The 12,005-nt window shown below is 50.3% G+C and overlaps 1 protein-coding gene across 1 annotated transcript; it reads left to right on the top strand.

Moving 5' to 3' along the window:
• Positions 1-2,096: 2,096 nt before the first annotated feature.
• LOC309342938 (uncharacterized protein) lies at positions 2,097-6,566 on the top strand (the record flags this gene model as incomplete). The annotated part of the gene is made up of 2 exons (XM_081863924.1): positions 2,097-2,200; positions 3,953-6,566. The coding sequence occupies exons 1-2, from the start codon at positions 2,181-2,183 to the stop codon at positions 6,564-6,566; spliced, it is 2,634 nt and encodes an 877-aa protein (XP_081720050.1). The 5' UTR covers positions 2,097-2,180.
• Positions 6,567-12,005: the final 5,439 nt, after the last annotated feature.

The raw sequence follows: 12,005 nt of genomic DNA, 5'->3' as shown, positions 1-12,005 counted from the left end.
CAACAGAGGCCCCCAAAAAACAAGAGAGTTTACTACTATACACTACGTCCACAGCTAGAACCTTCTTGGCACAAAGGTGGAAAACAAGTCTAGTACCTGTGGGATGTGAAACACAGAGCAGTCAAGTACAGCATTCCTAGAGTGGACATGCAAGGGGATGCTTTGTACCAGCCAGCAGGTCAACTTCCTGTTTCCTCCTGCGCTGGGGCAAACTTCCTCTACATGTGCCTAGAGATGGGCGTGACCTTACCTGTCCAGGTAACACAAAAGGGCAAGGCACAAAGCCCTCTCTCTCTGTCTCTGACTCTATTCCTCGAAGAAGCAACATCTCTTTAGCTAGAGATGCCTTGTTGCTTCCAGCCAACAGAGCACAAAGGGACTATCTCCTTATGGGATAGATTCCATGTGTATATACGTTTGTAACGTAAGTCTGCCTTCTGGGATCCATCTGTGAACTGACTGAATGTGAGTAAACTTCTTTTATACTTTTTACATAAGTCTGTGTCGTGTCCATTCTTTGTAAGAGGGACATAGAGGAATTACCAGGAATCTTATACTGAAAGGCTAGAACTAGCCTGCTGCAAGCTAACCAATGTGCAATTTAAAAGGGGGATGTTAGAACTCTGCTATGTTATAGAACTTGCCAGCGCAAGTTAGGAAGGAAATTATTCAACAATATATCCTCTCCTGCTACCCTGAACATTCCCACAGTACCCACTCAGGAAGAATGGGAGTGCAAAATGTTTGAATATGCTGAACTGGCTGGTCTGAGGAACTGGATAAGAGAAAACGAAGATAAGGAATATAAGGAGGAATGGATAATATTTATTGACTCTTTCAAGAACCAGTATAGAGAAATACATACAGCTTAGCAGGTCTTGAGTAAATCCAGCAGAGCTGAAATAGAGTATTTAATAGGTAACAAATTGGATGACTGAAAATATGTGGATTACAGGGAGTAGCAGAAAAGCAAAGGAATCAGGAAAAAGGCGGAAGGGAAGTCATTTGGTATATGTATACATGCTGTATTTGGTACGAAGTTTTAAGTGGGACAGGGGGATGGGAGGGGAGGGGGTTAAATATGCTCTCTCTTCCTGTTTTGGAAAATACAAATACAAAATTAAAAAACAAGATAGGAAAAGGTAGTAAGGGAACACCTAGCTACTTTTAAGGAATTCAAATCTCCAGGGCCTGATGAGCTTCACCCAATGGTACTAAAGGAGCCTGCAGGTGTAATTTCAGAGCCTGTGTCTATTATCTCTGAGAATTCTTGGAGAACAGGTGAGGTCCCTACAGACGGGAGGCAGGCAAATGTTTTCCTCATCTTCAAAAAGAGGAGAAAAGGAAGACCCAGGTAACTACCGACCAGTGAGCTGGACACTGAAACCCGGAACGGTCCTAGAACAGATAATTCCACAGTTGGTCTGTGAACATTTAGAAAAGCCTATACTATACTGGGACACGGGTGGCACTGTAGGTTAAACCACAGAGCCGGGGGTTTGCTGATCAGAAGGTTGGCGGTTCGAATCCCCGCAATGATGGAGTGAGCTCCCTTTGCTCGGTCCCAGCTCCTGCCAACCTAGCAGTTTGAAAGCACGTCAAGTGCAAGTAGATAAATAGGTACCACTCTGGTGGGAAGGTAAATGGTGTTTCCGTGCGCTGCTCTGGTTCACCAGAAGTGCCTTAGTCATGCTGGCCACATAACCCGGAAGCTGCACGCCGGCTCCCTCGGCCAATAAAGCGAGATGAGTGCCGCAACCCCAGAGTCGGCCACGATGGGACCTAATGGTCAGGGGTCCCTTTACCTTATACTATACTGAGATGCTTGAATGTTTCTTGGGTTGTCCCTGAATCTTCCTGTCCACTTGCCACCTTTTCCTGCCTCTCCTGGGCGGCCTGCCCCACCCTCGGAGAACCCCTGTGCTGGAGGGGGTCCCATCTAACTCTGCAATTCTATGGTCCCCGAGGGACCCTTCCCAGTTAAGAGCCAGGCCCAGGCCTTGGCAGATGCCCAGTTTTGTGACAAGAATTTGTCACCTGGGACCTTTATCTCACCAGGCAGACCTGCCCAACATCTGCGCAGGGCAGATCTTCACCTCCCGGGCGCTGGATGCCTTCCTCAGATAAGGCTGGAGGCGCTTCGCTCGGCAGCCTGTGCACGACTCTCCCGGCTCAGCAAAATGTCCGGCAACCGATCTTGGTAAGTGCTGAAAGGCTCCCTGGGGCTTGGAAGGAGCTTCCTCCCTGACCTTCTCCAGCCCATCTCTCTGGCCACCAGGCTGCTGCTCTGCTCTGGGCTCCTGCTGCCTTGAAGGGGCCTCAAAGCTTCAAAACAGGGGTAGGCAACCTAAGGCCCATGGGCCACAAGCGACCCACGGAGGTCGTTTAACCGGCCCACGAGCCGCCTGCTCGGCGAGTTCCCCCACGCTGCACTAAATCAGCACGGCACGGGGACTTGCTTCTCCGGCGCCGGAAAGAGTGTCTGCGCAGACACAGACACTGCTGGAAATTGTGGACATGTGCGCTCACTCACACGCACAATCCACCCCACAGAGGGATCTCCGCTGGAGGGAATCGGCCCAGGCGAGGTAAACCTTGCTGACCCCTGGTTCAGAGAGACCGGCTCACCCGCAAGCGTGCCAAAGCTCACCTGCATCCACTCGGCCGCCTCCAGCGGTGGAATTGGCACTGTAATCCCTGTTTGGCATTTGCAAGATCTGATCTATTGGGCTGTGGAACTCCCTGCCTCTTGAGATCAAGCGGGTGCCTTTGCTGCCCTCTTTGGGGCACCTGCTAAAAAGCGTCCTTGTCTAGGCAAGCCTGCCCAGCTGTTTAGAAATGCTGCTGGTAGGAATGTGAATCCATTTTAGCATTTTAACTTTCTGTATGTCTGCCTGATTTTCTTCTTTTATCTTTCTGTAACTTCTTTGAGGTTGCTGTTTTTTAAGAAAACAAAAACCGTGTATAAATTTTGTGAACTAAACAATGGATCCCCATCTGTCAGCTCCCTTGCTGTGCACACGTGTGTGTGTTTTGTGTCTTTGTGCGAAGCTAGAGCAGCTGCTTTGCATTCAGAACGTGCAAGTTTCCGTCCCCTGGCTGAAATTTGGGAGAGCTTCTGCCAGTCAGTGCAGGCAGTATGGAGTAGGTTAGAGGGACGGCAGCTGCCTCTGCTCTTTGGGGAGGGAGGACCCAGCTGGAGGGGAGTATCAGGATTCTTCTGAGTATTTTAAAGCGAGGGTTGTTTCTAGTGGTTGGGAGGGAAAATATAAGAGAGCTGTGAGTCAGGGGCTCCATTTCTCCCTCTCCTGCTTAACCACCATTCTTCCTCTTTGCCAGAAGTCCTGCCTTTGGGGTCGGAAGGCTGCTTGTGGGGGGAATGGAGGCTCAGAGGTCTGGCTGGGAGAAGGCTTCGGCCCGGAGGCAGGGGGCCGGGTCTGCTGCTTGTTTGGACTCTCCAGTGTTAACGGAGAAATCCGAGGGCTCCCTCTGACAAAAAGACAAGGAGACCAGCCAGGAAACTATCTCATAAGGAGACTGCCCCTTTGTCCTTTCTTGGCTGGAGCCAAGAGAGCATCTTTGGCTAAGCAGATGTTGCTTCTTCAATGTCAAAGAGAGAGATGGCTGCCCTGCCCTGTGCTTTTGTCCTTACCTGCCCAGGTGAGGCCACGCCCACCTCTAGTCACATGCAGAGGAAGTCTGTCCCAGCCCAGAAGGAAACAGGAAGTTGACCTGCTGGCTGGACAAACATCCCTCCCCATGTGTAAACATGTTCACTCTAGGGATGTTGTCCTTGACTGCTCCCACAAAACAGCAGATTGTGAAGGAGCTGGGGGACGGACGTGCATGATTCAGCAGACCCCAGGAATCAGACGCCCCAGCTGCAGAGAGGCTTGCCAGATGTGCACTCTCTTGGTGAAAAGGCTAATGGGCACCTCTTGCTTTCTTCCAGGATGGTGCCCACAGTGGCCATTGTCGTCCTCCTCTGCCTGGCCTTTGGAACTGGCCAGAGCCCGCCCGCCTGCACAGGGGCCTACGACTGCCCTAAGGCCCACCAGGATGTCTACACCAAACTAAGGGACGTGACGGAGATCCCAAAGACCGCCAGCACCACCATCACCGAAATGATCTTTGTGCAAACCAGCCTGACACAGATCAAGAGCGGAGCCTTCCGGAACATGCCTGGACTGCAGAAAGTCCTGTTCATTGGCAACAAGATCAAAACAGTAGAGGTGGGGGCCTTTGATAACTTGGAGAAACTGGATGAGCTGGAAATCACGCAGGCTGAGCTGGACGCCCTCCCTGTGGGCACCTTCCGCTCTCTTCCTCGCTTGCAGAAGCTGAATCTGCGGGACTCTCAGATCAAGGGCCTCCAGAAAGGACTCTTTGAGGATCTCGGGGACCTGGAGGAGATCTACCTGCATATGAACGAGATCCCTTCTCTCCCTGAAGGCGTCTTTGATGGGCTCTCCAACCTGACCTTTTTGCACCTGGCCAGGAACAAGATCGCTGCCATCCCAGAGGACATCTTCAAGGAACTTTTTCGGCTGAAGGTCCTCCGGCTGTACGAGAACGAGATCGGAGACCTCCCGGAGGGGAGCCTGGACAGCCAGCAGGATCTGACGGAGCTCGGACTCCAGAAGAACAAGATCCGCACGCTGCCTCCCAGGGTGCTGAGGAACAAGCCCAACCTGGAAAAGCTTTTCCTGGAGCACAACCTCTTAGAGACCCTCCCGGATGAGGCCTTCTTCGGACTGAGGAAGCTGAAGCAGCTGACCCTGGCTTCCAACCGGCTGAAAGGTCTCCCCGGCCGGCTCTTTGGGCAGATGCCTTTGCTCGCCCAGCTGGACCTGAGCAAGAACGCTTTGCAGGCTCTTCCAGCGGGGGTCTTTGCCAACCTCACGGGGCTCACAAAGCTCACCTTGTCCCACAACCAGCTGGCAGGCCTCCCTCTCGGTGTTTTAACAGGCCTCAGCAAACTCTCTGAGCTCAACTTGGAGGCAAACAAGCTCTCGTCTCTGGAGGGTCTCCTGCCACCTTCCCTCCCGGGGCTGAAGACCCTGAGGCTCCGCCAGAACCAGCTGGAGACCATCTCTCCGGGCCTCTTTGACGGCTTCACGAAGCTCACCTCCGTGTATCTCGGGGAGAATCCGTGGAGGTGTGACTGCCTCCTTCTCTACCTCCACCGATGGATGAGCAGCAATCCCAAAAAAGTGAAGGACGCCACAAAGGTCATATGCAGGAGCCCCAAGGATCTGCAGGGCAAAGCAGTCAGTTCCTTGGCAGAAGATCAGCTGGTTTGCCCAACGACTCTGCCCATTTCAAGCACCGCTCTGCCCACAACGACTTTCCCTCCTCCTGCCACAACAAGGATGAGCACAACACTCCCCCCATCTCCTAAAAAAGCCACTGTTGCTGCAACCACCTCCGTTTCTGAGCCTGCCACCACCACAAATGCAGCCACAACCCTCCGAACCACAGAGGCTCTGACCTCAACTCCTCAAATCACCACCTCTGAGAGTCTCACTGAAACCTCACAGACCATGACCACCAGCGGGGCATCCTCTGAAACCACCAGCACAGGGGCTCCAACTCCAACTCCTCACATCTCCACCATCACCACTCAAAGTCCCACCTTAGCAGAGACAAGCCCTGAAATTGCCACCACCGCTGAGATCTCAAGCACAACCTCTGTGTCCATCACAACCCTGGCCACAACCCCCGAGGCAGCCACGACCATCGCTCACCTGCCACCCACAACCCCTCATATCACAACGACAACAAAGGTTCAGACCACAGCCCCTGAAATTACCAGCGCCAGGACTGTGGCTGCCACAGCTGTCTTCACAACTGGGATGTCACACACCACCCCTTCTGGTGCCACCACAACCACTCAGATCTCCACAACCATTGCCAGGGCAACCACCGCAACTTCTGATGCCTCCACAAGCCGCCCTGGTACATCGGCCACCACACCTGTGCTCCCTGGGACAACCAGCAAGGCAGTCGCCACCACACCTTCACCGCTTGAGACCACCCCTACAGAGACATTCTCTTTGGTGGCGGCTTCCACAATGTGCCTTGACAACGTCAGTCTTCCAGGTGGATGCAGGTCTGGGTCTTTGTCTCCCGAACCGACAGCCAGGCTGGACCTGACTACACGTCCTGAGATGCCCCCGTCGCCCACCTCTGCTGTGACACAGGCTCCCCTGCCCACCACTGGCTGGGTGACAACCTCTCCAGCTGCTGCCAGCTGCACCTTTTGCTCCTCGGCCGTCACGCCAGCCAGGCCTTCCCTTCCTCCGAGCCCAAGGCCCAGCCATCCAGCCAGCCCCCATCAGCCCCCGTCCCAGAAAATCCAGGCCTGGGGCTCTTCGCTGAGTTCCAACTACCGGTACTGCAAGCTGTCTGCGATGATGTATTTGTCCATGCTGTGTCTTGAAATCTGCTGCACTGCTGCCTTGGCCAGGTGTGTCTACGCCCTGCACAGAGCCACGCGCTCCATGGACTCGCCCACTGTGCCGGTCAAGCTGGTGAAGGTGAAGCCCAGAAGGATGAAGCTGTGATGGTGTTTGGCCACAGGAGAGACCTTCACTGTTAAGTTGTGGGTGAACATATCAGACGACACCGCGATTCTTCAAACAGCTCTTGTTTATTCACAGGCCAGAACAGAACTGAACTGAAGGGTTCAGCCAGCCTGCTTATATAGAGCTCCACTAGAACGCAACAGTAACCATTTTCTGTAACTATGCAATCACTGAACATCACTTTCAATCCCTTATTTGCATATGTGGACCTGAGTGAAAACTATCTACAGTATCCCCCTGCTGGCCCAGGGTGAGAACTTCAGTGCATAACTTTCACAGGATGCTAGAATCGTAGGGCTGTCAGGGACCCCAGGGGTCATCTCGCTCAAGCCCCTGCAATGCAGGAATCGCAGCTAGAGAATCCCTGACAGACGGTCCTCCAAGCTCTGTTTAGAAACCTCCAATGGATCCTAGATTGGCAGAGCTGGAAGGGATCCCCAGCGGTCATCCAGCCCAACCCCATGCAATGGAGGAATCATGGCAAATTAAATGAGGCAGGTGAAGCAGCAGGGGTGTGCAGAGACTTTGGGTTGGGGGGCTGACATTGCTTTAGGGGTGGATTTACACACAGGGGGGAAATGCATAAGTCAGTCAGAAATTAAATTCTTACAAAAGAAAAAAAAAAGCTATGTAAATATCACATAGAAATAGTTTGCTCTCTGGCGTCATCTGGTGTTGCATGTTTATAACGCATTCAAAATGTTGTTTTTCCTAATGTAGCTGAGTCCCAGGGGTCTCCCTCACCAGTGTAACAATTTGCTTAAATCGTAGGCTTATCTTAGATATGACTATTGAAATAAAAAATTAAGGTCTTTAAGCAGAGGCTTGACAATGGCTAAGGGAGCTGGGCATGTTTAGCTTGGAGAAGAGGAGGTTAAGGGGTGATATGATAGCCATGTTCAAATATATAAAAGGATGTCACATAGAGGAGGGGGAAAGGTTGTTTTCTGCTGCTCCAGAGAAGCGGACACGGAGCAATGGTTCCAAACTACAAGAAAGAAGATTCCACCTAAACATTAGGAAGAACTTCCTGACAGTAAGAGCTGTTTGACAGTGGAATTTGCTGCCAAGGAGTGTGGTGGAGTCTCCTTCTTTGGAGGTCTTTAAGCAGAGGCTTGACGACCATATGTCAGGAGTACTCTGATGGCGTTTCCTGCTTGGCAGGGGGTTGGACTCGATGGCCCTTGTGGTCTCTTCCAACTCTATGATTCTATGATTCTATATATTTGCCAGGCAAACACGTACATAAATGTATGGGCCACATGTCTGAGGCAGCACAGGAGAGAAGCCATGGAGCCATTTTGGCTCCCAAACTGATCAGATGTTTTCTCTGCAAGGTCAAAGGAAAATGGAAAAGACTCCCCATTTGTCTTTTCATTCACAAAACCTGTCTTAAGGGTATGTCTAAGTATGAATAGGGTGAGCCTGTGGCCTGGCTCAGGAACTAAGTATTTGTCACTACAAAAGACTGGCCAGGCTCCCCAGGGGACCCAATCGAGTGAGCATTAACAGGTAACCTGCCAGACAGGAGATAAACAACGCACTCAGATTTCTGCTGTAGACCGCCCTTTCTGTGATGTAAGTATGATGTATCTGGTGGGTGGTCTTAGGTTGCACCCCTTCTGTGATGTATGTATGATGTTTCTGGGGGTGGTCTTGGACTCCAGGGTGGGCAAAGGCTTGCACGCCTTTGTTCGGGGTCCTCCTCCTTTCCTGCGTGTGAGGGGAGCACCCTGTTGCAACAGTTCAATAAAGATCAGGCTTACGAGCTGCTTTTCTTCTCAATATTCTCTGCTTGGCTTCTGTTCTTTTCTCCGACCGATGGAGAACCTGCAAAGGACTCTAAAAGGGCTCTTGTGTCCCCATAAGGGAATAAGGGCAGATTTCCGTTTATTACACAGGTCCTGCTGAGTGTGATCCCAAGAGACTCTCTCACAGGCACATTTGCACCCAGGGTCATGCCCTGCTGCCAGCCTGTGCCAGGAGGTGATTCTGTGGGGTGTGAAACACAGAGCAGTTAAACACAAAATTCCTAGAGCGGACATGTTTAGACATGAGGAGGGATGTTTGTCCAGTCAGTAGATAAACTTCCTGTTTCCTCCTGGGCTGGGACAAACTTCCTCTGCATGTGACCAGAGGTGGGCGTGACCTCACCTGTGCAGGTAACAAAAGCACAGGGCAGGACAGCACATCTCCCTCTTCTCCATTTTGCTTTCGTCAAAGAAGCATCAGCCTGAGATGCTCTCGGCTCCAAAGGAACTATTTCCTTATGGGATAGATTCCAGGTGTATGTATTTTGTAACTTAAGTCTGCCTTCTAGGATCCATTTGTGAACAGAATATGAGTAAACTCTTTTAAATACTTTTATACAAGACTGTGCAGTGTCTATTCCTTTTATGAGGGAATAAAAAGGGAATTATCAGAGAACTTATTTTAGAGGCTTATGCCAGCCTGGCAAAAAATGTTATCCGCTGTGTAAGTTTAAAAAGGGGAATGTGACTCTGCTAAATTGTAGAACTGGTTAACACAAGTTGGGAAGGATATAATTCAACAATATCTCCTCTCCTGCCTCCCCGAACATTCCCACAGATTCTTGGCCAGATGCCTGGGCTTTGGCTGCCCCCCACTTCTATTGAACAGCTCAGGCTCCCTAGGGGAGGGGAGAAATTTGTAGTTAGAATCCTAGAATGGTGGAGTTGGAAGGGACCCCAAGAGGCATCTAGTCCACCCCCCTGCAAGGCAGGAATCACAGCTAGGGGCAGTCATTTAATGCAAGGCTGGCAAAGCGTGGGTGCAACGAGGCAATGCCAGCAGGTGACAACTCGTTGCACAGCAAGGTTGAAGGGCCTGTTGTCGTTGTTGTTATTGAATTAAAGATTAAACTGGGAAAAAGTCATGCCAAAAAGCATTTAAATGCAGCCGCTTTCTGTGGTCTTGGTGATGTTCTCTTGCAATAACCAGAGATGTCAGGGGCTCACAGCAACTGCAGCAGCAGGAGAAGAAGAAGAAGTTTGGATTTGATATCCCATTTTATCACTACCCTAAGGATTCTCAAAGCGGCTAACATTCTCCTTTCCCTTCCTCTCCCACAAGGTGAGTGGGGCTGAGAGACTTCAGAGAAGTGTGACTGGCCCAAGGTCACCCAGCAGCTGCAGGTGGAGGAGCGGAGAATCGAACCCGGTTCCCCAGATTATGAGTCAATTACCCTTAACCACTACACCACGCTGGAGGTGGGTTAAGGAGCACCCCTGAGAATACACAAAGGGCATCTCAGCAGTTCTCTCCCAATGACTCCTGCCTGGAGGCTTTAGCTGTGCGGCAGCGCCTCCCAGTGGACGGAGGACAAATTCCAACGAGGGAAGGATTACTCTTGTTTCCAGCAAAAGTTCTGGAGTTAGAATCAGAAAATCATGGAATTGTAGAGTTGGAAAGGGACCCTGAGGGTCATCTAGTCCAACCCCCTGCAAGGCAGGAATCTGTGTTAGTCATTGTTAAGACAATGCCCATCCCTGGATAAATATATTGTTGAAGGACTTTTTTTTTAAAGTACAATATCCCTAAGCCAAGCTTCTTTCTTAGAATTATTATGGGTCACTTAGCATGATAATGACTCTTTCCCACCTCATTGCAAGCTGTTACGGAAATTATGGGGGGGGGGGCACATCTTTAAAGTTAAATGTTACAAATATTATGCCTGAATGTATCCTTTCAACTTGACAGCTCAGGGAAGTTACCTAGCTTTAAAAATAATATAAAATCAACTCCTTTGCCAGCTTCCTCCATTCCAAAGCTATTTTCCCCTTTAAGTGCCCAGAGGTGACAATTGCTGAGCTGATTGTTGGCCAAGGAAAGCCTAATCCCATCACCAGACTTGCCAAGGGGCCAGACATGCAAAGGAAGTTCTGTTGTACTTTGGGTGGTGGGACTTCAGAGGTGTTTGCCTGTGCTAATCTTATACCTGAGCCTTGCCCTGCCACGTCTGCCTATGCTCATCTTGTACCAAGGACTTGTCTGGACATGTTTACCAAGGCTAAACTGGTGTAGCCCCTGTCTGCCCCTCCCCTTTTGTGACATGTCAGTGATGTAGCAATGATGCTGTATGAACTGTCTTCTGGGATATGGTGGGAAAGTTTTGAAAGTCCTTGTCACCCCACCCTCGGGGTTCAAAATTCCTCTTTGAACCTGTTGCGCAATAAACTTTGGTCTACAGCTATTTGCTCTGGTTGGCTGGACTCCTTCCTTTATTCCGCAGGGACCCGTGACGAGCTGGGGGACTGAGCAGCCTCACACCTAGATTTTTCCGTAACACAAGCTAAGCAACAAAGACTGTAATCAGATTTGAATTAACTGGGAAGAGACTTCAACACAGGAGCATAAGAAGAGCTTGATCAGGGATCAGGCCAGTGGCCCTTCTAGTCCAACATGCTGCTCTCACAGGGCCCAACCAGATACCCCAAAAGGAAACCCGCCAACAGGATTCGAATTCAAGGGCAACACTCTTCCCTCTTGTGGTTTCCAGCAACTGACGTTCAGGAGCATCGCTGCTGCAACTGTGGAAGCAGAGCAGAACCACTCGGGCTGGCAGCCCTCTCCTCCTCCATGAATTTGCCCAATCCTCTTTGAAAGCCATCTAGCTGGGTGGCCATTCCTGTCTCCTGTGGGAGGGAGTTCCACAGGTTAACTACGACTCCCAGCAATTAAACACACCAGTGGGAAACGTCTTGAGGTCCAGCTGCAGGATCAGTCCCTGCTCCAGGAGCACAGTCGCAAGAACAGGCTGGGCAATGATAGGACCCTGATTTGAGAATTATAAGGTCTAAGATATAAAATAAATGTGCCAGGCAAACACATACATAAATAAATAAATAAACAAACCACATGTCTGAAACAGCACAGGAAAAAAGTCCTGAAACCATTTTGTCTCTCCCAAATTGACCTCAAATGTTTCTCTGCAAGGACAAAGGAAATGGGGAAACCCCCAATTGTCTCTTTGCTTACAAATCCTGTCTTAAGGCTCTATGTGTATGAATAGGGTGAGCCTGAGACCTGGACTCAGGAATTAAATATTTTCCATCACAAAAGAATGGCCAGTTACAGGTAGGTAGCCGAGTTGGTATGCCATAGTCAAAACAAAATAAAAGAAAAAAAATTCCTTCCAGTAGCACCTTAAAGACCAACTAAGTTAGTTCTAGGTATGAGCTTTCGTGTGCATGCACACTTCTTCAGATACAAAAGAATGGCCAGTGTCTCCAGGTAAACCCATTAACAGGTTTCCTGCCAGACAGGATTTCTGCTGTAGACTGCCCCTTCAGTGATGTATGTATGATGTATTGGGGGGTGGTCTTGGGCTACAGGGTGGGCAATTTCAAAAGTCTATATAAGAGCTTGCTCACCATTGTTCTGGGTTCCTCCTCCCTC

This window comes from Podarcis erhardii, assembly GCF_964252035.2.
Source record: "Podarcis erhardii genome assembly, chromosome: 5".
Taxonomy (NCBI): Eukaryota; Metazoa; Chordata; class Lepidosauria; order Squamata; family Lacertidae; genus Podarcis; species Podarcis erhardii.
Note: the sequence above shows the minus strand (reverse complement) of the source record. Positions and strands in the feature narration are given on the sequence as shown.